The sequence below is a fragment of the Barbus barbus genome (genome assembly GCF_936440315.1).
Source record: "Barbus barbus genome assembly, chromosome: 2".
Classification (NCBI taxonomy): Eukaryota; Metazoa; Chordata; class Actinopteri; order Cypriniformes; family Cyprinidae; genus Barbus; species Barbus barbus.
The window spans coordinates 17,119,966-17,146,768 of NC_136730.1; the positions used below are offsets into that span (position 1 = coordinate 17,119,966).

The 26,803-nt window shown below is 38.4% G+C and overlaps 1 protein-coding gene across 1 annotated transcript in view; it reads left to right on the forward strand.

Annotated features, from left to right (window-relative positions):
* LOC306879958 (coiled-coil domain-containing protein 102A) overlaps window positions 1–26,803 on the forward strand; it is a 70,557-nt gene that overhangs the window by 10,690 nt on the left and 33,064 nt on the right. Inside the window, exons 2-4 of the mRNA XM_079433187.1 lie at window positions 21,660–22,425; window positions 24,966–25,183; window positions 26,547–26,655. Coding sequence (XP_079289313.1) covers window positions 21,751–22,425; window positions 24,966–25,183; window positions 26,547–26,655 — 1,002 coding nt within the window. The 5' untranslated portion in view covers window positions 21,660–21,750. The remainder of the gene's footprint in view (window positions 1–21,659; window positions 22,426–24,965; window positions 25,184–26,546; window positions 26,656–26,803) is intronic.

A 26,803-nucleotide genomic window follows, 5' to 3' on the forward strand; every position in this document is an offset into this window, starting at 1 on the left:
TGTTCCAAACCTATTTGACTTTTGTGTAACACAAAAGACCAATTACATTAGCAACCAAACCATTTTATTTCCACAAAATATTTTCATTTATATTCCACTGAAAAAAAGAAAGTAATACAGGTTTGGAACAACATGAGGATGAGTAAATGATTACAGAATGTTTAGTTTTTGGTTGAACTATCTTTAAGAAGCACATTGTATGCTTAGATTTTAGACAGGTGCAGAGATCTCAGCACTTTTGCTGCTAGAGTAAGCAGCTCTCAATGATATCACCTCTCTCTCAGGCCCTCATTCTGAGGCAGATCTATGCTTTTGAATAAGTAATGGCCATCTGACACTATTGCAGATCTCCAGACAGCCACCAGCTTTGTAACTGAATTCATCCTGTATTAAAGGAATTCTGGCATCCATTACTCACCCTCTTGTGTTCCCAAACCTGCATGGAATACAGAAGATTAATTTTTAAAGAATATCTTGGCTATTTGATGTCGTCGTAAAGAATTTGGTTTATGCATAGCCAATCTGAAGGCCGTTTCCAAGCAGTCAGATGTACAGTCACTCAGATCTGTAGTACTGATGGCTCAAAATCAATAGCCAGCTTACTGTATCAAATGTAAATCACTCGTCAGTCCGGTTTACTGTCAGCTGAGTCTAATTATGGTGTTCTCTGTGTTTATCACGTCAGCTTCAGCACTTACTGAAGTTTAGCCCAAGGACAAGATCAGAATCTCATGTGTTAATTAGTCTATGCTCAGCGTCCTCATCAGTCTGCATTTAGAACTGTGACAAAGCAGCAGGGGCACATTATAAGCAGCCTGGCTCATGAATATTAATTAGGTGAAATTCTGGGTGCTAGCCAAATTAGGATTACTGCTTACCGATTGTGCATTTGTTCATTTATTGCCAATAGAACAGGTTTGCAAAAGCTTGTGATTGATTTTAAAGTTGTCGTTTTATTAGGTTTTTTTTTTTTTGTAATTGATGCATATTTTGATGGACTGATATTGATTTATGAATAGATGCACCGATCGACCAGCCAGGGACTGGAATTAGCAGATTTTCCACATAAATATATATATATATATATATATATATATATATATATATATATATATATATATATATATATATATATATATATATATATATATATATATATATATATATATATATATATATTCAGAATATAAGATTTAGGTAAGCAACATTACACGACCAAGATGTTTCCCCAAATAGCAACGCAATTGCAATGTGACATTGATTTTATAGCCTACAATATTAGTAGTTAAAAATAAGTTACTTACATTTTGACACAATAATGACTGTTTTTCCTCAATTTCGCTGCTGATAAATCGTTCCAATCAAAGCTACAGCAGAACTGTTGTGTCTCCCTTCGTTACTGAATGAATCCACATTTTTGAAAGAATCGAGTGAGACAATAATTCAGTAACCCATTCAGAAAGACAGTCAATTGCCTGGTTTCTGAATGAATCGGGTAGGGCTGGGCGATATGGCAAAACAAATTAAAATCTCTTTTTTTTTTTTTTTTTTTTTGACCAATTCTGTTTTTTTAAATGATTTTTTAAAATGATTGAAAATGTAACCACAACATGAGTAACATGTTACTTGAAACGTTACCGTTTACTTTATTAACCTTTATAAAGAAAATTCTATTCCAAGTGCACCACACAAGAAGTTGTCAACCTGATGTAAATGTTAAACAAATCCCTTGTTAAATATCTTTGCAGAAAAGATGCATGAACTATCTTGTACAAACTTGTCTTATACATATTAAATGTTCATAAATAATACGAGGAAAATTCTTTTTAAAAAATCTCTAGTCAAGGTAATTCAAAATGACAGAAGGTACAACACCAGTAGACTATATTAACTATAAATGTTCTGTATAAACAACAGCAGCTTTCAGCCAGTCACCATGATGCAGACATGAAATATCAGAAATATAGTAGTAGTTACAGTAGTACAGTTACAGTAGTAGAATTGGTTTAATGATTAAATGACTCGCTCATTAAAACAGTAAATTGCCGCCACCTACTGGTGGTTTGGTTTCATATTTAAAAGTATCATTGCATTTTTCTCAACATGTCTTGTTTGTATGTTGAAACATAAAACATGAATCTTATCAAATTATGTATTTGCAGTGTAAATGCATTTATGGCACTTCAGCTTCATCAAGCAGTCTGTGTAAATACATTTAATGCCACTTTAGATGCAGTTTCTGTGTTTCCTGCAGTGGAAAGATGGAGTTTGATGATACTGATTTCAATTGAATGGTAACAACTCTACAGTTTCTTATTATTCAAACTGAATCAATTGAACAATGTAAGAATTTGATGTGAAAGATGACACATTTAATAAGGTTAGGGGGAAAAACGACCATTTATAAACAGAGAGGGAAATGACATCTGTTTTGTTATATACAGCAACTCATTTTCAGTTAATTGTTATTTCTATTTCCAGTCACAGAGCACTTTATTTTGAGAGTTGTTTAAGTGAGAGAACATCTGTAACTTGGTCCGGATTTGGGGAATTGTCATGCTTAATTTCTTTTATGTAAATAATTTTTACATTGAAAAAGTATAGATTTTTGTTAATTATATTGTCAATTATAGTTCCTAGAAAGAAAATCGAAATCAGCAAAAATCGGCAGATCACACTCAAAGAAAAAAAAAAAAAAAAAAATCAGAAATCTGAATCTTTTAGCTGGTGTGGTTTTTAGTTGATGAGGGAACAAAACGTCAATAAACATAATTTGTAGCATGCCTGACATCCAATAATAAGCTTTGTGCTTTGCTACTTTTGATATGAAACAAAGTCTTAGCTTTCAAATTCTGCCAATGTTTTTACTAGTGGTGGGCATAGATACATTTTTTTTAATCTAGATTAATCTCACTGTAATCTTGGAATTAATCTAGATTAAAATGGCTCATTTGAATTCTGCCGAAGGCATTCAGAATATGTGTGCTACCCAAATAATGACTAAAAGTAAGTCTTTGAGAACGGGTTTCTCAAGCCAGGTGGCGCATTAGACCAGGGGCTCATCTCCTGTTTCCAAAATGCATCACAAACTGCTTGAGAAAGCTGTTCTACTATGATAATTGGTGATGAAAATAAATCATGTTCAATAAGATGTACTTGTTTACTAACTGTTTATTCAGTTAAACATGAATTTTGAACTGTAGGCCTACATAAGAGGTTGTGATTAACTGTTTACAGTCAGTAGCTTTGTATCAATCAGTCAAAGCTCCATTTCTCCTTCTTCCACCAGTCACTCAGGCAGACCAGCTTGTTCACATTTTCTGGTGACAAACTAGATCTCCTCTTCTGCACAATATGGTCTGCTAAAGAAAAAAGTCTCTCGCATGGGACAGTTGTGGCAGGAGTCCCCAAGTATTTACGGGCAATGTGGGCCATCTTACCATAGACAGTAGTGTGCTCCGACCACCACTTCAGTGGACACTGATCTAGACTGGCACTGGGCTCTACCTTGTACCTCTCCACAGTATTGTCTTCTGGTGTCTCCTCATCTGATTCTGAGTCTGATCCCATCAGTAGCAGGGCTGTTTTCTTCTTGGGTGGCTCAGGGTTCTCCTCCCCGAGTGGCTGCAGAGCAGGTTCTTCTCCCTTCACCAACTTACTTAGCTTTGCCCACACTGGCTCCCTCTCTGCTCTGGGCAAGCACTTGAGGTCCTTAAATCGTGGATCTAGAGCAGTCGCCACCTTTGATGAATAAAAAATAATTATTATTTATTGATTGAAAATGTCACTTTCCAAATCCAACCTCCATATTTCTTCATGACTCATTCATCTATTCATTGACCAATCTACTGGCTTAACAGTCTATAATGGCCAAACAATGCAGTTACCTTCTGGTCAGTCTGACATACCTTAAGCCATTCCAGGTTTATTTTCTCCCTCCGCTGGTTGAGGTCCTGGGTGAAAGCAGCCTTGAATCGCACAATATAGGCAGGGTCATCATCTGAGATCTTCAACGGGTGCTGGAGGTGGCACAGGGCAGGTAGAACCACAGAGCAGGATACATACTTATCTCCACCAAGGAGCTCAGTGATGTACCTACACAGACACACACACACACACAGAGACAGACAGACAGACACACACACACACACACACACAGACAGAGACAGACAAACAGACAGACACACACACACACACACACACACCACACACAGAGACAGACAGACAGACAGACACACACACACACACACACACACACACACACACACACAGACAGAAACAGAGCAATAAATAATTAATGACTGATTCATTTAACTCAGATTACACATTTTTAAAGTTCTTAATCACATTACATTTAAGGGCACGTGTTTCTTAAATACAAAGTGACATTTAAAAGAACTTGTATGCCAATTCATGAACACGCTATCTTTGTAGACCATACCTGCATGGCTCCAGCAGTTTCTCTAGCTTTGCCAGCTTCTCATATTTGTTGGGAGGGCCAGATTGTGCTTCTGCTGAGACAGCGTTGTGTGCAGTGAGTCTCTGTTGCACCTCACGCGCTTGATCATCTCAAGGGTGGAATTCCACCGTGTTGGAACATCTTGCACGAGTGGCTCCTAAACTTGTCCAAGGGAGGCTTGCTGGACATTCAGCTCGTCTGAGTTGGCCGAACTGTGTTTGAAATTTCCGACCACTTTATGGCACTTGGCCAGTGCACCATCAAAACCACCTTCCTGAAGTGACATTACAATAGCTCTCTGTACAACATGCGCAACACAGGGCAAATGCTCGAATGGCAGTATCCTCCCTGCTGCCACCATATTAGGAGCGCTGTCTGTTGCAATAGTGCTGATTTTGTCAGCTATCCCCCTCTGATTAGCGACGTCGAGAAACTGTCTGGCACACGCTTCTGCAAAGTGCGGGACTCCTACAGTAAACTAATTCTGCATTGCACAAGGTGCAAACAACCTTAGTCTTGTCAGGTTTCCATTGGGAAGCTTCTTAAAAATAAATCTTCCCTTAAGCAAACCCGGCGGCTTCATAGCTGCATCCATGTTAGCACGTCACGTTTGATGTGGTAATTTCACAGTAGGCATACACACAGGTTCGAAGACTCGTTCTCGCCCCCTACAGTGCAATTTGGCTAGGTATACATCCGCGCTAAAATATCAAGGTGAAAGTCATCATAGCTTGCGTAGTATAGACCCAGATCCCAACTTTGAGAATAGATTAATGGCCCACCACTAGTTTTTACGAAATTCAATATACCTGTCTTCAGACCTGATCCTCCCTATACGCAGAATACGCAAGCTACGTAGGGCCCCCGAAACACCAGGGGGCCCCCTTGCTCTCAAAGATGTTTTAATTTTTAGTTTAGTTTTTGAGTTTGGCCAGCGATTTATTGAAAACATGAATGAAAAGTTACATCCATTCTTTCAACCCCAAACACCCCCCCCCCCCGCGCCATTTTGCGTAGGGCCCCTAGAAGTCTAGGATCGGCAGACCACCATAGTCTCAGCATTTATTGAGAGATCACCAGAAGATTTGAGTAAGAAGTTGCATTATTACATAAGCAGAAACGGCTGTTTTTGACTTCTGCTGCAAATTGGGTTAGGTTATATTACAAGACATTATCTCAGACTCAGATTCATGCAATCCTCACACCCATGATTTACATTTTGAATTCCCTCAAGATTCATGACTTGTGTGTTGCGACAGTCTTCTGCTCACCAGACACATTCCTTTGACTATGTTTTGACTTTTTTAATTGGGACCTTTCAGCTTTCAGACGGGGCTCAGTTGAGATTTCACTGCAGTTCTTGCCTCACAGGCTCCGTAGCGTTTGATCACCCAAACCAGTCTCACACTTTTATATGTTCAGTCATGGTGATGACCTATGTGTTTGTAGTCTGAGGGATCCAACTCATTACTTTGATTGTGTTTGTGTTTCATTAAGGTGTTTCATTAAGGTAGCTGATTTTCTGTCTGGAGTGAGGAATTTCTTCTGACTCATGTAGACTAGTTTGATCTACTGTTATTGGCCTTGAGAAGAGATTCTCAAACTCCATAATGCTTTGCCTGAAGCTGCTTTGAAGAGGATGAGCCCGGGGTGTTCACTTTTAGTTCAGATTTTGAAGACTGTTGAGAACACGAGGATCTGTTTGTTACACCCACTGATTGGTCCAGTCATGTAGGAGCTGAATGTTTTCCTTGGTGTGTTGTAGGTACTTTAGTATGTATGTGTGGAATTGAGGACTGTGTATATTTGCATTTGTCATTGAGTCATTGTTGAGGAATGCACCATGTGTCCTAGATTGATACCTGAAACCTGGAGTCCGCAGAAACCCAATGATTTCCTGTTGACACTGAGGAGCCGATATTTGATGGGATTAATAATTCTGGACGGGGTTGATAAGCGAGAACTAATTGTCCCATAATGATGTCTTTTATGAGATGACTTTGGAAAGAAATATCACAGCTGAACTGGGAACTCGTCCCAACTGTAGCACACACCAGGCCTGCACAGTTGAAGAGGAAGTGGTTTCCTTCTGGCCTTTGATATAGTCTCATTGGTCACAAGCATTTTAGTATAATAATTTTTATGAGAAAATGGCAGAGCCATAGTAAAAATATACTTTTTTTCCCCCCGGGTGGGGCCGTATGGAGTTATTTTAAACGTACTCTGTAGTAAAAGAAAAGCACAGGAAAATAACTGATCTTTGTTGTGACAACTTGATTATTTCTGGGAGTTGAAGGCTGAAAAGACCAGCCTGCAAAATTTCCAGGTTGGTTTATGTAGTTTATTATATTGTAGCGCATATTTTATTTTATTATTTTATTTTTGTTTTGTTTTATTTTATTACTTTTTAGAATCTATTATTATTATTAATAATTTATTTTTGCTAAATCAGTACGAAAATATCGTTTGTTTTTAGTTATATTTAGACAAGGTTCTTGCCAGATTTTATTGCTGATTAAGAATACATTATTAAAATGTAACCCGTTTCAGAGATTCTACTTTTTTCATGCCTCTTCTGTTCTGTTCTGTTGTAATAATCCTGATTTCTTGTCAATTTGCACATGTCCTGCTATGCCACTATTGTACACTGGACTCTGAAATGGTCATATTGGCTTCTATGTCAATTCCTTTTAAGTGCAAACCAGCACTGAGATTTATCACTTAAATTTGCTTGTGTTGCTGATTCTGCTCTGTAGTGTCTCTGTGGTGGTTTGGACTCACTCATAGACTTATTTGTATGTTTACATTGTGACCAAACTCTGTAAGCACTGCATAACATCACGGGCGTTTTGTTTGATTCTTCAAGAAGAGTTTGGGTCTACTTTTTGTAATTCATGGGTTGCATGCAAAGCTTTGTTTAAAGCATGTTTTTGTCTTGAAAATGCATGCTAAAGTATGAGTGAGTCATTATGTTTGATATTTACAAATTTTATTTTTGCTATCTTATTTTCAAAGCTGAATTTTAAATTGAATCATATGTCATATGTAGATGAGAGAGAGGGGAATCAAAATCGTAAACCAGAGCATGTACTATGAAATTAAACTAAGAAACATTTTCAACCCACCTGCTTTCTTCAGCAACTTATTTGCATGTTTATGTAAACCCAACTTAGAGCTAGTCTACATTCCCTCTCTTGCTGGAAAACGCAGCAGTCTTCAAATGGGAGCAATTCACATCCAGACCCCTTGATAGCTGTCCAGATCTCTGCCTTGTTTCACAATCACATGAATTATGAGGAAATGTGCTATTAAGTGGATGACTGCATCTCTGCCAGCCACATCCATACACACTGTGACAGTCAATAGTCTTTTTGTTCAGAGCAAATTGATGAATTGGCAGCTAGTTTATAGGAATTTGTTCTCACAAACTGTCCACCCCTGATATTTATTAATGACACTCAAAACTGACTGGCCATATTTTGGAGGCACTCTCATTGTAGGAAAGGGCATTTAATAGCTCTGCTGGCTTTTAGCTTTTACCTGGATTCCAAGTAAGACATGTTTGGATGAGCGATTGACAGAAAAGTCAAAGAAGAGACATTAGCGCAAACATGTTCTTTTGCTGTTAAGTTATTTGAAATATTGACATTAGTTGTTCTTCAGCTATCTGAAGAACAATTAACCACTTAATATCATAGACATTTGTAGCTAATCCCCTTTCACATATCGCATTGAGTATTTTTCAAACCTTATGTTTTTTTTGATGTGGCATATTTTTTATGAATATCTTTTTCAGGTAAGTTGAAAAAACATTAAGATGTCAGTCTCAAGTGTATTGAGGGCTAACAACTAAAGCTATCAAATATACACATCAGATAGTGTGAATGTTGTTTCGGCATAGCATATGGATAATTAGACTATATGATTAACACACTGGCCTACAGCCAATTGAAGACAAAATGAAAATTGTGACCTCTAAATGACTTCACGGTGAGATCTGAAAATGAATGCCTCATCGTTTCATTAAACCATGAAAGTGTTTTTATGGGCGTTATGTGGGAAGTGACACAGATAATATAAAGAAGTAGTAGAGATGAGGTCACAGAGAGACAATTTGGCAGTGATATTATGAGGACCGGAAGATTTATAGTGGGAAATTTAACTAGAGATAGATTGAAGAGCATGTTGATCCCTGAACTCTCCTACTGAAAGACAGACTGTCTCTCCTAAGGTTCTGAAGAAAACTGTTTTGTGGTTTTTATTCTCATTTGAGCAAACAACAAAGAGCTCATCCACTGAATCAGTAAGTGATTGAGGTTTTGCTCTAGTGCTCATGAGTTCAAAACACAGAACTCAGTCAGGATTGAGTCTGATGTGATCTTTGAGTATAGATATGAATAACTGGTGATAAACAGATAAATTGTGGTTTTGTCACCTTCAGTGACAAGAAAATGCTTTCTGACAGGAAACCGATGGTTGGTGTGATATGCGTTTTACTAACGTGTTATAGAAATGGGACATTTTCCAAAATGAGAGAGTGCTTTTGTTAATCAAAATCGTTAGTCAAACTGAGTATATGGAAATTTTAATTTGATTTTGACAAGGTTTTAGAAAATTAGTTTAGCATGCTATGCGCTGGAAATATAAGAAACAGGAAATATTGCAGAAATAGTTTTGTTTCCATGAAACTTTTAGATCATAATTGTAGAAACTTTGTAGAACATAATCAGTCACATCATAAGACATTTTAGGGTTTAGTCTATAATTTGACATACTCTACTGTGTTTTTATATAGAATAACTTGCCAAATATATGATTTTCATGTCTTGTTTGCTAAGGTTTTAAATGTTCGTGCTCTGTCAATGTCAAACCTCCCAAACATGTTTCTTCTTGCTCTGAAACCACACTGCATAGCAACTGAACTTTCTGCCCAAGATCAGCAGTTTTGCAATGAACAGTGATCAATAGTTAAAGAGCTTTTTAATTAAGTTATAGATCCATTGGGTTGTAAAATTGCTTTAATTTAAAAGTTCATCCTCTTTTGTATTCTCTCTAATTGCGTTAGTGCTTCTAAACTGAGGATTTCTAGATGGCGGCATGCTTTCCTACATCTTTATTTCTAGTCTTGGCCTTGTTATTTCAGATTGCTCGCTCTCGCTCCACTTTTAGCTTTTAGTCTATAGCTATTTCATGGATCATATGGTTGCAGAAATGTAGCATTGCCTTCCTCGCTGTGAAGAAAGACCGATCTGCTCATGTTAATGGAAAACTGCCTCATAGGAGCAGACCAAAGTCACATGGTCAAGCTGGAGGAAGTGTTTCGTCACGGGTCTGAGGTCGCCACAGCGAAACTTGAACACACAACAGGTGTTAAACTGCTACAGCATTTGTTTTGGTTTGCTTGTTTATGACCTGGTTCTGATCAGCACAGAAATTGATCGGCTAACTCCCCTAGAGAGTCGGCCGATTAAGTGGGATTAATTTGTTACACACTGCGTAATATGTTACAAATTAACGTCCGCTTTTTGGTTATTTGTTTTAGTTTACACTGAACCGCGTTTCCATCTCCCAGCACACATGTAACTAACTTATCTCAGCGTGTCTGACTCTCACACAGTGTTTTGTCCTTTTATTCTTGGTTTCACAGGATGTTTGTAAATCAAGCATCCTGTCTTTTAACCCTGTGCGCTCTGGACGAGCAAGGGGCCTAAAAAGACATGGACGTAGACCAATTCACTGAACTGTAAATAAGTGTAGTGTATTTCATTAGTGGCAGAAGGAATCCCATTCAGTAGAGAAACGTCCTCTGCCATCTGCCCCTTCCACAAAGGCTTTCTCTCTTTCCCCTCCTCCAGCTGTCTTTTCCTCCTGTGTTTCTGTCCCATTTCCTCTCTGTCTTCCTCAACTCTTTGCCCTCTGCCACAGCTTCTTTTCATACCTTTCCTCCCTTTCTTTGACGTCTGCATTATTCAGTCTGGCTTGGATTATTCCAGTCCATTTCCATGTTACATTCTCCAGGATCCTTATCGCACACATGAATCTGTCAGCCTTTAACATCTGATCCTTATTAAACTGCATCAACGTACACACTCCATATTACCGGCGATATAAGACTGAACACCATTAGCCGTGGTAAGAAGAATGCACTGTTCTTTGAGTCTCACACCCTGTTTTCATCTTGAACCATGTGTGTGTTGACTGTTTGGTGTCATTAACATACATTAGTTTGTCAACGGATGTAGGCTACATTACACACAAGCACATGTGCATATACATTGTAGTCTCCTGATAACTTTTATTTAAACGAGAACATATGCTGGCCAAGCTGGGACACAAGGAGAGCGTGTTTGTCTGTCCCGTCATGTTAGTGGATGCTCAGAATGATGGATTAGGTGTAAAGATGGACATTGCACTCCGAGGACAAACTGCACCATGTGAGGTTCAGACAAACCCCTCCTTTTTTTTTTTGAAAGGCAGCATACTTGCTTATATATGCTTTATTGTACATTATACTGGGCCAGTGAAAAAATAAGTGTGTCTGTGATAAAGAACAGGAAGAATTGTGTTCTTAGAAATTTAGTCTTTGTATTAAAGTTTGGTGTGGTTTATTGCGATTTCACTTTTTTTAACGTTAGTTAGTGTGTAATGTTGCTGTTTGAGCATAAACAACATCTGAAAAGTTCAATGCAAACGGAGATATCGTTTTAAATTCTGGCAGTTTAATGTCTAAAAAAACGGCTCGTAGGGACTACAAGAAGTTACTTCCCTGGTTTGTTACGTCAAGAACCCAGATAAACCCCGCCCCCGGGAACATGCAGCAAAGGGGGCGAGGCCATGCTGCGCTGCTTTAGAGAAGAGGAAGAGAAAACTAGTGTGTAAAAATCTATTCATGTATGAACTGCAATTCTGTCTTCTAACGATTCTAAATGGAGTCACAAGTTTCAAAATCAATGTTCAAAAACAGTGATTCTTAATACTGTTGCTCGCGTCTTTCTGCTCTGCATCTCTCTCTCTCTCTCTCTCTCTCTCTCTCTCTCTCTCTCTCTCTCTCTCTCTCTCTCTCTCTCTCTCTCTCTCTCTCTCTCTCTCTCTCTCTCTCTCTCTCTCTCTCTCTCTCTCTCTCTCTCTCTCTCTCTCTCTCTCTCTCTCTCTCTCATATTCAGGTCATCAGCTCTGTGAATACACTTATTTTCACATAGCAATGAGAAGCATTATACATGGACGCATATTGTATTAAAGCTTTGATCAGAATAAAACCGTATATTAAAAGCTAACATGGTAGCATTTACAAATAACAGCATATATAAAAGTATGAGACAACAACAAACAAAAAACTTAGGCCTACCATTTAGAACCGTGCTTGCACAGTTTCTGCACGATCCTCTTCACTAAAATCCTCTGCTTCTCAATCAGGCTCAAATTGATAAGCAAGATAGACGACAACATTGTTTACAATAAAACCGGAGCACATGCCGCTGGGCTGAGGGGCGGGACATTCGCGCACTAGAGGTGGTTTAGCCAATCACAACACACTGGACCAGCTAACCAATCTGAGCCCGTTGCTTATTTCTGAGGGAGGGGCTTCATAAAACCAGGAAATGATCAGTGCGTTTATCAGAGAAGGGAATAAAGGTAAATTATGTGGAAAATAATGCGTTTTTAAAAAACGAAGCGTTATATTAGACTGCACCCCATAAACACAATCAAGCCTAGAAAAAAACAGTCAGCCACCCCTTTAATGTTGTATCTGGTTTTGAAAATTTTATTAATTTTTAATGACCCTAAAATGTCATGATTTGTAACCATTAGGCAAAGTAATATAATATTTGTGTCCACATCTTAATCATTTTTAAAAAATATGTTTAAATAAGTTTATTTTTTATTTCACAAATATATTTTTTGAAAAGTAAATACGTTTTTGGGGAGTCGCACTGCATGATAAAAAATTAAATATTTAATGACAAGATTTGTAAAAAAAAATTGTCATTTAAATATTTAATTTTTGACTTTGATGCTCAGTCAAGGGGGTCTCTGGGGGTCCTCAATATGGTAGCAGGGTGTCAGGACAGTTGCATCACACTGACATTTTTTACTTTGTCCCCTGGTAAATATCGGAATGATTTTTAATTCAGAAATTGAAAACATGTTTCTTAGATAAGGTATTTAAAGTCTAATTTCACTTTTTTTTTTTTTTTATTACCAGTGCAAAAAAATAGAGCATCACATCATTTGACCCTGCTGTACTTTTCTTTCATGAACCTTGTATTATGTGCAAGACAAAGTGCATTGAAAACAGTTAAGCCTTAAATGACAACGGTTATTGAAGTGATCTCCTCTGCCATTATCTGCTAATCCTGCTGAATGCATTATTTCAGGCGATTAGTCCTCCCCAGGCGAAGGCTTCCTTTGAGTGCATAAGATAAAAGAGATTTAGTCACGTTAAATATTCTTTAATTATTATGCATTAATCTGCAGTTTGCTCCTCACATCGCCCCCTGGTGTAAGGATGAAGAAGAGCTGCTGGTTGGGGGGTTTCAGTCATTTTTGTGCCCTTGGCAAATTTTGCACCTTCCTTCATTAAACCCACTCAAGTGGATGATTGACACTGTCATACATTGTGTCAGTTTTCCTCGAGACCCCTGGGCAGTTTGCATCATGATAGTTTTCTTTTCCAATTAAATGAAAGGCTGAAGTCTTATACATTGGAAAATTGAGACACTATTATGTAAAGAAACGTGACTGCATTTTATAGCTTGTTGTGATTAATACTTGCAAGATAAATTGGCATTATGGTGATGTATATGTATCATGATGAATGTGTCATTTTTGTGCATTACTATAAGCCCCTCAACATTGGCTATGATGTCATCATACTGTGAAATCACAAGTTTAAGCATAACCCTGTCTTGTCTCGTCCGTATTTCCTCCGTTTCTGCATGGTATGTGCCCTGTTGCTGCTTCTCCCTCAACTTTTCATCACCTTCTGTCTTTGTCCTACTTTTGCTTCCTGTTTTCCCTCCCTCATTTCAATGTCTTAGAATTTTTGTGCCTAAAGCAAAAAAAAGTTAACCTAGAGAGAAATGTAACAAGTGAAGTCACGTTGTGAGATTTAAAGTCACGTTGTGAAATATAAAGTTGAGAGTTAAAGTGACATTTGGGAGACATAAAATTACAATTACCTTCATCCTCTAAGGCAGTAATGGGCTTCCATAATCTTCTTCCCAGTAGCTCTATTCAGCTCACTTGTTCAGTGTTTTGCATGAGTCAAATCTTGTTTTGGTTGATACATGGTTGCAGACCTGACCTCGACTTCATAAGCTGCTCATGCGGGATTTGGAGTGTTTATTATTGTCGTTTCATGCCTTGTTATATGAGTTGATGAAGAGATTAACATATTAATGCTTAAAACCCTCAAATGAGCACTTCTCTGTGACATATCACCAGTTCTTACTTTATCTCTCTCTCTGGCTGCTTTAACTTCATCATTCCCTCTATTACATGCTCCTCTGTATGTAAGACCTTTTAACACCCAGATCCATTAAATTCCTCTTGGGATACTGGCTTTGATCAAGTTACTAGTGATTATTTTCAGAAGAGGCCTGTGTAAGTGTGTGACAGGCTTGGCTGACCCCTTAATGAACCTTTTCCTGATGTCCCACTCAGTCAGTGAATTGACATCTCTTATTTAGTTTTTCTTATGAATGCCGATGCTGCCTTTATTTGTATTGTGCATGTGAGTGTATTAGAGTTGTTGTTTTTTTTGTATTCAAAATGTATTTAATTGTCCATTTTACTTGGTCTGTAGCTCATCTCAAAATGCATACATTTTTCATAATGTAGATTATAATGTTGTGATCCCATTAAAAAATAATTTTTATGTTATTTGCCATATCATAGGAAAAATAATCAGCTTATTGCTATGATGCTATCAGCAGGTAAAACCGCAAAACAAGAAAAAGCTCAATGCTCATCTGTTGATGCCCTCGGAGATGCTATCTGTACTTAAGTGAAATTTGCTTTACCATAAAGGTGTCCAAATAATTTTCTGTTCCAGACTTAAAATATGGAGACACATATGTTACCCATTTCTCAGACAAAATGTATTAACCACAGCTGACCCCAGCATTATGCATGACCTGTAGATTTCATGCGGATAGTAGTGTGTGTATTTAGTGTTGCTACAAAACATATGTTCACATTTCAAACATCAACTGTGATTTATTTTAGTTTCGTTTTTCTTGGTTTTAGTGCCATGTAAACAGAAACCTACATCCGGAAGAATCACACCATGTGTGCATTTGAATGTTTATTTCAAGATTCTGTGTAGAAGTGATTAAACATTGATTGAAATGCTGTTATACTGGATAATGCACTGTTTTATTAGCAGTATAAACATATTTTATGACATTTTAATGGTTTTGATCAATGTGTGACTTGCAGGCGCAGTCAGTCACTGGTCTTGATGTCATACTGGTGTTTCTTTGCATAGGTTAAGTAGATGCCCTTCTGCCAGCTCTGAGACGCTGAAATCAGTCTCGACAGCAAATATGCCTGGAGGCGCTGTAATTGTTGTTTTTAGTATGTGACATTTTTGGCTTGTCTACCCGTTTCTGGTGTGTGAATCATTCAAATTTAATCAGCCATATAACAGTGTGAGGTAATGACAAGCCTGAGAAAGGAAAGTTTAACCTGTTTACTCTTTCTCTCATTTCTCTGTAAACCTCTGTCGAGAAAATAATGGATTTCTTTTGAATTTACAGGACATTTATTGTTCTATCTAACTGAATCGCTAACTGTTCAAGTTAAACTTGCAGAGCACAGAAAATTATGTTGCAGTTGATGCCTCTTTTCTTTTTTTAGCAAGTATTATTATGCTTGCGGTATGGGTCGTGGCCAGTGGTTTGGTGATTTAAAGTAAACAGCGACCTCGGCTGGCTGACTATTTGGTCTCAAGAACTTACTTTTATTAAACATGAATATTTAAAGCATACTAAAACTTGACAGATATATTAACGTAACATTCATAATTCAGATGCCCTCGAGAATCAGTTTGGCAGTTCCTCTTAGGATATTTTATATCAAAACACAGACTGTATCCTTCAACCCTGTCTTCTCAGCTTGTTTTCTGCTGTCTATATGGCATATTGTATGTGCTTACCGTCTGTTTACAATATCACAACAGTTTGGCTGTCTGTAACTTTTCAGAAAATTTACTTGGCTGTAGAGATAAGCAGTTTTTAAAATTTGCTTATTTACACTTGGCAGGAACGCTTTCATCCAAGACAGCAGAAGATCTTTTATCAAGATCTTCTGCTCTAATGTGGAACGCAAAATGATTGTTGTCACTTTCACAGTCTGCGGTTTGAGACCACATGCACTACAAGCAGACAAACTTCCTCTTCCTTTAGGGGCAAATTCTTCTGAAAACCACAAGGATCACAGGTTGCAACAAAGGTGTGCTTTCACTCTCAGATCACTCAAATTTATATTAACACGCTGTGCTCAAAAATAATCCTTCTCTTGGATATTTGTATTGACATTTTAGTTTCTCCTTGTCATGTTTTTCAGTGTTTTAAGATCTCTGAAACATTACTCACTCCCTGCTGAGTTTCACTGACTCTTAACAGTTTTTTCCCTAATGGACAATTTCTCCTGAAGCTCTACTTTGACAAGCATAGCTGATGAACCAGCGAACAAAAGAATTGTGCTCCTGGCTTTGTGTCAGAAGGTGACAGTAGGGCCTCTGTAGTAAAATGGGCTGCAGCCGTCAGATCAGTTTTCACTTTCACTGGCTCCTGTGAGTGACACCGTATCTCAGTTTGCCCTTGAGTTCCTCCATCTCCTGCAGAGGCACTGGGAAAAACACAAATGGATAGTGTTTTAGACATGGGGGTTATTTATATCCTGCATTGAAGAGCTCTTCAGTTTTGTAATTCATTGCTTGCTGAGTTTGGAGAGATGAGATGTTGCTCCGTGGTGTGTGGTCTGTTGTTTGAAATGTTCTTGTAACTTTCCTGTGATATAATGGCAATGACCGTTCTGGGGCCTCGTGTATAAAACTTTGCATAGATTTCATCCTAGAAGTATGCATACACACAAACTGCGATTTTTGTTTACGTGCACAAGATTTCAGATTTATTAACCCATACGTATACAAGAGCCTGCTTCATGTTATAAATCACAGATGGTATATGCACAAGTTTCAACTGTCTTCTCCAAAATGACCATGCATGAAGCTTAACAACACTGGTTTTATTACGCATAACCTCATCTGCATGTAGTTTACATATTCTGTGCATTTTGCCATCCAGGCATGTGATACTTCCTTGGAACCTAGGAAAATCATAAACGTAAAAGTAATTTTGTTATTTAGTTCATTACCCTGACAATGGAGTTGCCAAATCACTTATACCAGGTAAAATGTGTGGTTGATGAATACAGCTTTTTCAGAATTTATTTATTTATTTATTTTTTTTATTAAATAAATACTGATATGTATATATGGGAGAAGATATACACACTTTTGAATTGCCATTATGTGCTTGCAACTTCTAAACAGGCCCGTGGTCTTGCAGATCTCACATTTGATCAATTAAAAAAAAAATGCTATTTTTGCTGAAGAACAACTGCACATTGTTTTAACAATTTGCCTTGAAATGCCAAGCATAATAGAGCTGTTTTCTTTGGCTTATTCCTCATTTTTCATGCTTTCTCTCAAAGATCATCTTTTGTCTTGCAGTTTCTGTCTTTATTGCCTCTGTTTAAAGTATTTTGTCTTGGCAAAGATTCTAATCGATTTCTTCATGCTTAAGATGAACTAGTCTTTGTATACACTCCATTATGCCTGTCAGCCTTGTTCTGTTTTGGTAAAGGGTACTGTGAGCTTCCAGATGTTTCTTTGGCAGTGAAGAGTCAACTTGGTTCAATAGTGAATCAGACTGATGGCAGCAAATTTGTGGCTTTAAGATTTCCTGTTGAGGGTATACACTAGCCTATAGGAGCAGTTTTTGGGGAAAATAGTTGTGGCAGGATGGAAACCATTCAATCCTATAATGCAGTTCATAATTAACCTCTGGCTTTGTAGTTTTGCTTTAAATATGATGTGTTTATATGTTAGACAAGTCTTGCTCAATTTAGCCAAGTGCTTGAGTGTATCTGAATTTTGAACAGCAATGTTCAATAAAGTAAAATGACCTTCATGTCATAGACTTTTACTTCTTTGTTAAAACTGTCCTGCATATATTGTGGTTTGAAGTCTGTAGCATATGATACTGGTGTCCCCACCAGACTTAACAAGCTTGACTAGCAAGATAAACCTCTGCCAACCAGCTTTATCAGCCATGTTTTGCTAGACCAGCATCAAACCCATGCTGGCTTTTTAGCTGTATGTGGAGAGAGAGAATCCTCTGTTAATGTTTAAGATTTTGTTGTTGTTGTTGAACTTGCAAGTGTGTTTGTGTGTCTGTGTGTGTGTCTGTGTATTGAAAGCATGCTTTTTTTTCCCCCTATTGTCAAAGATGTATTAATGAAATCCTCCCAAGGATGGAATAAATTGACTTTTTTTGCTTTAGACAAAAGGCAAGCCTCAACCTTCAACCAAATCTATCACTTTTCGGCAAGTTTTTGCTCTTCTTTTGAAATCAACTGCTCTTTCTTCTAGCTGTCAGCAGTATTGCAGTGGCTCCAGTTACACATTTTCCCCGCTCTCACTCTTTCCTCACCTCTTTCTCTTCATCCACATGTCTCTCCATGCTGCTCATGTTTCTACTGGAGATGCTGCTCAGATTGCATCATTTAAGGTTAATCAGGATCTCCCGTGAAAGCCTCTGGATCTAATTAATTTTCTGCCTCTTCTGTTCTCTCACTAGCACTTTTTTTTAAATCCTGTTTCAGTCATTGCTTTGCCTCCAATATGTCAGCTGAATTTCACAAAAGAGACATATAGACTAAACCATGTAGCATGGGGTGATATGTTGATCCAGGATACTGATTTATTGTTCTGTTGAACCACAGTGGCAGCAGTTGCTGTTGTTTGCCACCAAAACCCTTGTGCACCCGCCCTGCTTGCAGAAAACCTAATAGTCTCAAAAAATAATTTCCAGCTGAGTTGATAAAAAGGGGGCTTTTGTATGAGTAGTGTTTTATGAGGAGCCTCTGTTTCTTGCCCCGTTATGTTCTAATGCACAAGTCGGCAGTTCCCAAAGCCACAGGCCCCACCCATAAACCTCCTCTGGGTTTGAATAGTGGCGTATGTGTGTGTGCTTAGTGCCACAGTTTACTGTAGTGCTTCTATAAGGGAAATCTATGAAGGTAGACTTCGTACCAAAATAAATGTTTAGTTTAGGTAAAAAAAAAAAAACTAAACATTATACATGGTTTTTGTTAAACTGCTAAGATAAAATCTCCTACTGACGTTGTTTAAGCAAAGTTTTATCAAAAATTCTGTCATGAACATGTAAAGACTTTATCACAATACAAGAAGGGACTGTTTATGTAGAGAAAAAAAAATAACTCGCATGTACCATATATATGGAAGTACAAACCCGATTCCAAAAAAGTTGGGACTCTGTACAAATTGTGAATAAAAACAGAATGCAATGATGTGGAAGTTTCAAATTTCAATATATTATTCAGAATACAACATAGATGACATATCAAATGTTCAAACTGAGAAAATGTATCATTTTAAGGGAAAAATAAGTTTATTTTAAATTTCATGGCATCAACACATCTCAAAAAAGTTGGGACAAGGCCATGTTTTTCACTGTGTGGCATCCCCTCTTCTTTTTATAACAGTCTGCAAACGTCTGGGGACTGAGGAGACAAGTTGCTCAAGTTTAGGAATAGGAATGTTGTCCCATTCTTGTCTAATACAGGCTTCTAGTTGCTCAACTGTCTTAGGTCTTCTTTGTCGCATCTTCCTCTTTATGATGCGCCAAATGTTTTCTATGGGTGAAAGATCTGGACTGCAGGCTGGCCATTTCAGTACCCGGATCCTCCTTCTACGCAGCCATGATGTTGTAATTGATGCAGTATGTGGTCTGGCATTGTCATGTTGGAAAATGCAAGGTCTTCCCTGAAAGAGACAACGTCTGGATGGGAGCATATGTTGTTCTAGAACTTGGATATACCTTTCAGCATTGATGGTGCCTTTCCAGATGTATAAGCTGCCCATGCCACACGCACTCATGCAGCCCCATACCATCAGAGATGCAGGCTTCTGAACTGAGCGCTGATAACAACTTGGGTTGTCCTTGTCCTCTTTAGTCCGGATGACATGGCGTCCCAATTTTCCAAAAAGAACTTCAAATTTTGATTCGTCTGACCACAGAACAGTTTTCCACTTTGCCACAGTCCATTTTAAATAAGCCTTGGCCCAGAGAAAACGCCTGCGCTTCTGGATCATGTTTAGATATGGCTTCTTTTTTGACCTATAGAGTTTTAGCCGGCAACGGCGAATGGCACGGTGGATTGTGTTCACCGACAATGTTTTCTGGAAGTATTCCTGAGCCCATGTTGTGATTTCCATTACATACATACAGTAGCATTCCTGTATGTGATGCAGTGCCGTCTAAGGGCCCGAAGATCACGGCATCCAGTATGGTTTTCTGGCCTTGACCCTTACGCACAGAGATTGTTCCAGATTCTCTGAATCTTTGGATGATATTATGCACTGTAGATGATGATAACTTCAAACTCTTTGCAATTTTTCTCTGAGAAACTCCTTTCTGATATTGCTCCACTATTTTTCGCCGCAGCATTGGGGGAGTTGGTGATCCTCTTGCCATCTTGACTTTTTATACCCAATCATGTTGCCAATTGACCTAATAAGTTGCAAATTGGTCCTCCAGCTGTTCCTTATATGTACATTTAACTTTTCCGGCCTCTTATTGCTACCTGTCCCAACTTTTTTGGAATGTGTAGCTCTCATGAAATCCAAAATGAGCCAATATTTGGCATGACATTTCAAAATGTCTCACTTTCAACATTTGATATTTTATTCACAATAGAATATAGATAACATAAGTTTGAGATTTGTAAATGATTGCATTCCTTTTTTTTTCGTAATTTGTACAGTGTCCCAACTTTTTTGGAATCGGGTTTGTATATTAATGACAAAATTCTTTCGTACTAAAATAAACATGCAATGGTTTGGAACTATGAAGATGGAAAAAAAACATTCAGAGAACTTGCTTTTTTGGGGGCTGCAATTTTACATGTTTGTATATTTAAGCATCTCACATATAATTTTGTTATTTAAAAAATTCCATAAAATATTTACCTTCCAAAATTCAGTTCCAGAAGTTTTCAGATTTCCTAAAATGTTCAGTCCATTATATTTTGCTTTACAAATTTGATTCCTCATTTTCATAGACTTCCATTTTATGTCAAACAATGACAACATTTCTTTAAGTCTGGAACAGACTGGATAAATGATTACTGGTCATGTCTGCTTGTAATAGTACATACACCTAAATTGTAAAGCACATTTTGTCTGTCACGTGATGGTTTCGTAGAGACACTTTTTGGCTTTTTTGACAGACGACATGCTCAGTTGTCTTATAGGTCACATAGAGGGCTGCTTTAAAAAAATATAGTACATCTAATCCTTGTTCACCAAAGCCAGCACACTATGAAAAACAGCCTCACACTTTTTACATATACAAACACAAAGTCCTACTCCCATAAGCTGTAGGGCTGATGAGAGATGCTGGCTGCTCTTACTGACGCCTTTTGACCTTGGTGTGGGAGTGTGAGAAAGAGAGAGCACTTGTAAATCAAAACTGTACTGGGTTGTCATGGTGTGGTTTGGATTGTTTAACAACGTCAATGTCATTGGCCATATTGCACTGACATGTTGACAGTTCTTTTTCTCTTGTTTGCTCTCATTGCTCCTGTATGTCTTTGTCATCTACTGACTTTATATGTATTCTGGTTTTCAGAGAAGTCTTGGCTCAGTTTTTGTCCTATCTGTTATTTTATTTAAGTTTTTTATTCCTCATAAAATAAAAAATGCCAGGGTTAAACTGATGTCATAGTGAAAAAGAAAATTCTTAAAAAGAAAAAAAAAAAGTTTCCCCACAGACACTCTTATTGTCATTGATCCTTATAATGTTTTGTGACCGTTCAAGGATTTTGAAGTTTCTCTTTTTTTTTTTTTTTTCTTTTTTTTCTAAACCCCTCTTTTCTTGCTTCACAGAGAACCATCATGCTGATGTGGATCATGGCTTCCTGATCAGATCTTCCTGACCACTATCTTCTCTTTCCCTGGACTCATCATTGGCTCAGTGATGAACCACACACCCAGTCCCCACTTGACAGAGTCCGCCAAGTCTGGGGCGGGCTTGTTATGCGGCCTGGGCTTGGGCCCGGATCGGGTGCGTTCTCCAGACAGCCTGACCCACACGCCCAGCCCGTCAGGGGGAACGCCCAGTTCCAGCCCTCCTCTGCCGCTGTCTCCAGGGCTGAGCTGCGATGGCGGCGGGGACTGGGAGAGCCGCGAGGAACTGCGCCTGCGTGAGCTGGAGGAGGCTCGGGCACGGGCGGCTCAGATGGAAAAGACGATGCGCTGGTGGTCAGACTGCACGGCCAACTGGAGGGAGAAGTGGAGTAAAGTGCGGGCCGAACGCAACAGGGCGCGGGATGAGGTCAGGCAGCTGAGACAACGTCTGGATGCCCTTACCAAAGAGCTGACGGGGGCACGGCGAGAGCGTCAAGAGCTAGCGGCCGAAAATGAACAACTGCGCCTAGAGGCCCAAAGAGTCCGAGCTGAACAGAGCTCCCCAGCGAACGCTTCCACTGCACCAGCATCCAACTCCTCAACTGTCTCCACACACTCCAACCAGCCACGGGAACCAGACATCAAGCAGGACAATCAGGATGAGGAGAACGTGAGAGATGGCCCAGGCTCTCCAGAGCAGGAACCTGTGAGAGATGTAGACACTGACAAACCAGACAAGCAAAAGGTGAGCGTAAAACTGCATATTTTCAGGAAAGACTAGTTGGTGGGTTGCCTGGTAATTCACCTGAACTCAAACGGACACTCAAAAACGGCTAAATGGAGCAAAAAAAAGAATGCAAGTCTCAGCAGGGTTTCTTAGAGTGGCAAAGGACTCAGTAGAAAAAGTAATTTCAGTAATTCACTTGTAAAGATTTTTGCATTAACATAACCAAAACCTAGCAATCTGAGCCTAAAATTGTGTCCTTTCTCTTTCATTTTGACCTAAGAAACCACATCTCCTAACATCAAATCGAGGCATTTTATAAGACCCTCATCCATATCTCATTGGCTATAATAGTATTTTCAAATTGTTAATTGTTAATAAGGTGAGCGCGCACACACATCATACTTTGCGTTTCACTTCTGCAATGGAGTATGACTGTGAACATAGCAGCAGTGAACTGTACTAAAGTTCTCAGATACCTCAGGTCACTTTTTTGTGGATGCACACCCATATTCGTGAAATGACATTCACATCATCTAAACGAACCCAAGTCTGACATCAAATTAACCCCTGTACGCACTAAAAGTGCTAGTGAGAAAACGCTTTCTAATATAATATGTGAAAACTTGTTAGAATGATACCATTTTAAAATTATACATTATTTTTGTAACAAAAATTAAAAGCTAGATGCTCAAACCACACAACAAACCTACAGAATAACCGAGGCTGTTCACTCTGGACACAGGTAGACAGTTGTAAATAGTTCAGCCACAGACCTGGTTCAGTGCATCTCCTTGTGATTTCATTACCTGATTCTGTGCTTTTTGCTTGTGTGCTGGTTTCATTTTTTTGTCCTATTATTAGAACCACCCCTCTCCCGTGGGGCCACAGCCAGGGGTACTGCAGCAGTTCCCACTACCCAGAAACCCCTTTTTCATTCCTAGACTCGCTTGAGCATGTCTGTTATTTCCTTAATGCATTTTTAACTAATCTTTCAAGAGAATTATTACCCCTCACACTAATGTGGTTTAGTCTGCTGTGCGCATTAGCATGCACCTCTTTTTTTTGGTTGGCAAATAGATGTGAAGACAGCGCACCAGCAGAGAGAGGCAACAAAGAATTAATGTCAGTGTCAAACTTGACCTTCAGAGTCTCGAGTATGATGGATGCATATTTCTGCACGGCTATCAACAGGGGGTAGCCTAGATAGCTAAAGACTCTCAGACTCCTGTGAACAGTGACAATTACCTGCTGAGAGCAAAACTGGTTTGGGCTTTTTTGTATAATTCAGCACAGAAATATCCACCTTTTCAAGTAGTATCAGGTGTCCTCATTCAATCTTAGCTAAGTAAACAAATAATAGTTAGCGTAGTCTGACTCTCACTGGATTGTTTGATACCATCCCATTTCCTGATCTGTTTCCACACACAGGCATGCTGAGTGCTTCCACATGTAGAATTCTCTCTGTATTAGTATGTGTTTGGTTCCCTCTGGTGGCAGGGAGGGAGATGTTATTGCGCTTTTATCTCATAGTTACTCGAATGTTACTCAACTGTGGCCGTTCTGGGATCGCAGCATTAGTGTCTCATGTCTGTCTCCTGAGGCCCATGTCTTTGATATGTAATCCCTACTGTGTGTAGGAAGGAAAGAGGAAGGATGGTGCATTGAACTGTAAAGCCGTTTTTTATTACTCCTCCAAAGAGCTTGTGAATTTCGTTCATGCACACAGGAAATAAGGGACAGGTGCAATGTGATATTTGTTACGTGGGTGATAGAGAAAATGCCTCTTCGGTGGTTTGGTTTAATAAGGAGAAAAAAGAAAACATAAGTCTTGTTGTTTATGTTTTTCATTTGTTTTCTTTGTCTTGGAACATTGACTATGGCAGCAGTTCTCAGCTGGTTTCGCTTCACAAGCTAGCTTTTACATTGGACGTCGACTTGCAAGTCAACACAGTATGAGAATTGTTTATCTTACAAAACTAAACACAAATGTTCTTTAAAATCTTTATGTAATTTTAAGTTAAAATATTAGGCTCTCATTGTTTATCCTTGTTTGTAGGAGAACTCCTAAATGTTTTAGTCTGGGTTCAGCTTTCTTTATGTAATTTTGTTTATGGTCTTTGAGGATGAAGGCATGTCACGCAACCTCTCCTTATTGCCATCTTTTGACCAGCTGCTGCCTAGTAGCAAATTAATTTGTGCCCCTCCCCCCTCCAACATAGATTTCAAGTGATGCAAAATTTTATGTCAATATATATTGATCGTTTGATTGATTAAGTGTCAGTTACACTTTAAGAAGAAAAACACATCGTAGTTACAGTTAGTTAATTGTATACCTTGTATAATTTATTCAGAGATTGCCATGAAAGTAGCCATGATGCTGGCATGGTGTTAAATAGGCAATAAATAAATACAATTTACAGTTAGTTTATTTAGAAAAGTAAAAAGTGTCAAACAAATCTAAAAAAAAAAAAATGTAGTAGAGAACAGTATTTAAATCTATATTAACTTTTTGTCTCCCCTGTATTTTTAACAATACTCTCTTTTTTTCTTTGTGTCAGGAGTTGGAGTTATTGGAGGCTCTTCTCAGGGCAAAGTCAGAGGCTCCAGACTCTTGGGACATTCGCAGTGCCAGTAGCTTGCGCTCAGTTCTCAGTCGGCAGGACCGGAGCAGACTGCTGTGGGAGGATCTGGCTGCCCTGGAGGAGGACTCTAGCAAGCTCAATGCTCTCCAGCTACGCCTGGATGAGTCCCAGAAAGTCCTGCTGAAAGAACGAGAGTAAGAGATCATGGTCCAGGTGGAAACAATACATGCATGAAACTAGGGGTGTGCGATATATATCGTCTGCGATAATATCGTAATTGTTGTTTTAACGATATGCAATTTGACAATATCGAGTATTTTGCAAAAACCAAACAAAACACCTACGGAGTGCACACTTACGTCAGCCTACGTGGTGATGAAGCGGGTTAAACGGTGCACGTGTGCATTTAAGGTGTGTTCTTTCACTGCATGAGTCAGTCTAATAAAATGCATCAAGAATGATCGCAAATTTTCAAGATACGGGGGCAGAATATGTATACATTTACGTTTCATATAGTTAAAAAAATCACACGAAGAGTGCCGTCGCATGATTACAAATGGGATATTGATTTTATACAACAGTTCAATAAACAATAAGTTAATATTAAGAGGCTTAAGTTTTAGACACCTGTTTTTGCTCCATATCGCCGACAAAAATAATTCCAAATAACTATAGCACTGTTTTGCGTCTTTGAGCAACATGACAGTGCTTCATTCCTGAATGAACCAACCATTAAATGATTTGGTTCAGTCGCAATGACTCACTTATTACCAGTGACTTTCTGCCACCTACTGGTGGTTAAAGTCTATCTTCATTTTTTTAAATAATTTCAAATATCAGTATTCAATGTTTGTTTAAAATGTCAAAAAATATGCATTTGTAACTGGTTATAGCACTCAATGTCCCTCTGAGCTGCATTAAATAGTGTGTAAATACATCTAAATGCTACTTCAGATGCAACTTCTGCAAAGATTCATTTTGGTGATACTGGTTTCATTTGTTTGGTAGCAGCCTAAATGTGTATTATCTTAATTGACTGATTAAATGTAACAGTTTGACTCAAAAGATGTACACTTTTAGAAAAAAATTGCTTTTATTAAAGGTAAAAATCTATTTAAACTTAAAAGATTGATTACTCACTGATGTGAACTGACCACACAGAATATGAATAATATCACAAACTACAGCTCTCCACAGTAGTCAGATATCTGCACAATAACACACTCTGCAATATATTGTCTAATTATTGTTATTGAAAAAAAAAAAAAAAAATCGAGATATCATTTTTTTTTCAATATCGCACACCTACATGAAACAGACCAGAACACAACAAATGAAATCAAAGGCCTTTTAGAGCTTCTCATAAAAAGGACAGGGTCAGCACAGATGCATCCTTCACCAACGATGATATACAGTGAAGGATACATCTATGTTGACTTTGTAGAAATCACCCACTGGAGGCATCTCAGTAGACCAGATCTTTTGAGAACAGTCTGTTTGGACTCGATGATGATGATTTATGTTGTGCATGTCAAACATGTCATGTGTCTCTGTCAGGGATAAGCACGCGCTCATTAAGAACATTGAGAAGCTGGAGGTGGAGCTGAGCCAATGGAAACTCAAATATGAGGAACTGAACAAGAGCAAACAAGAGGCCCTAAAACAGGTGAGGAAGCTTATTCGGTAGACCTATACAAGAAGCAACACATCCATGAAGAACCATCTTAAATCAGAGCAACATAACCCCAGTTTTATTTTCCTGGCAGACTCTGTTTTAAAGTGGTGTGCCTGTTAGAGATGAATGATATGTAGAA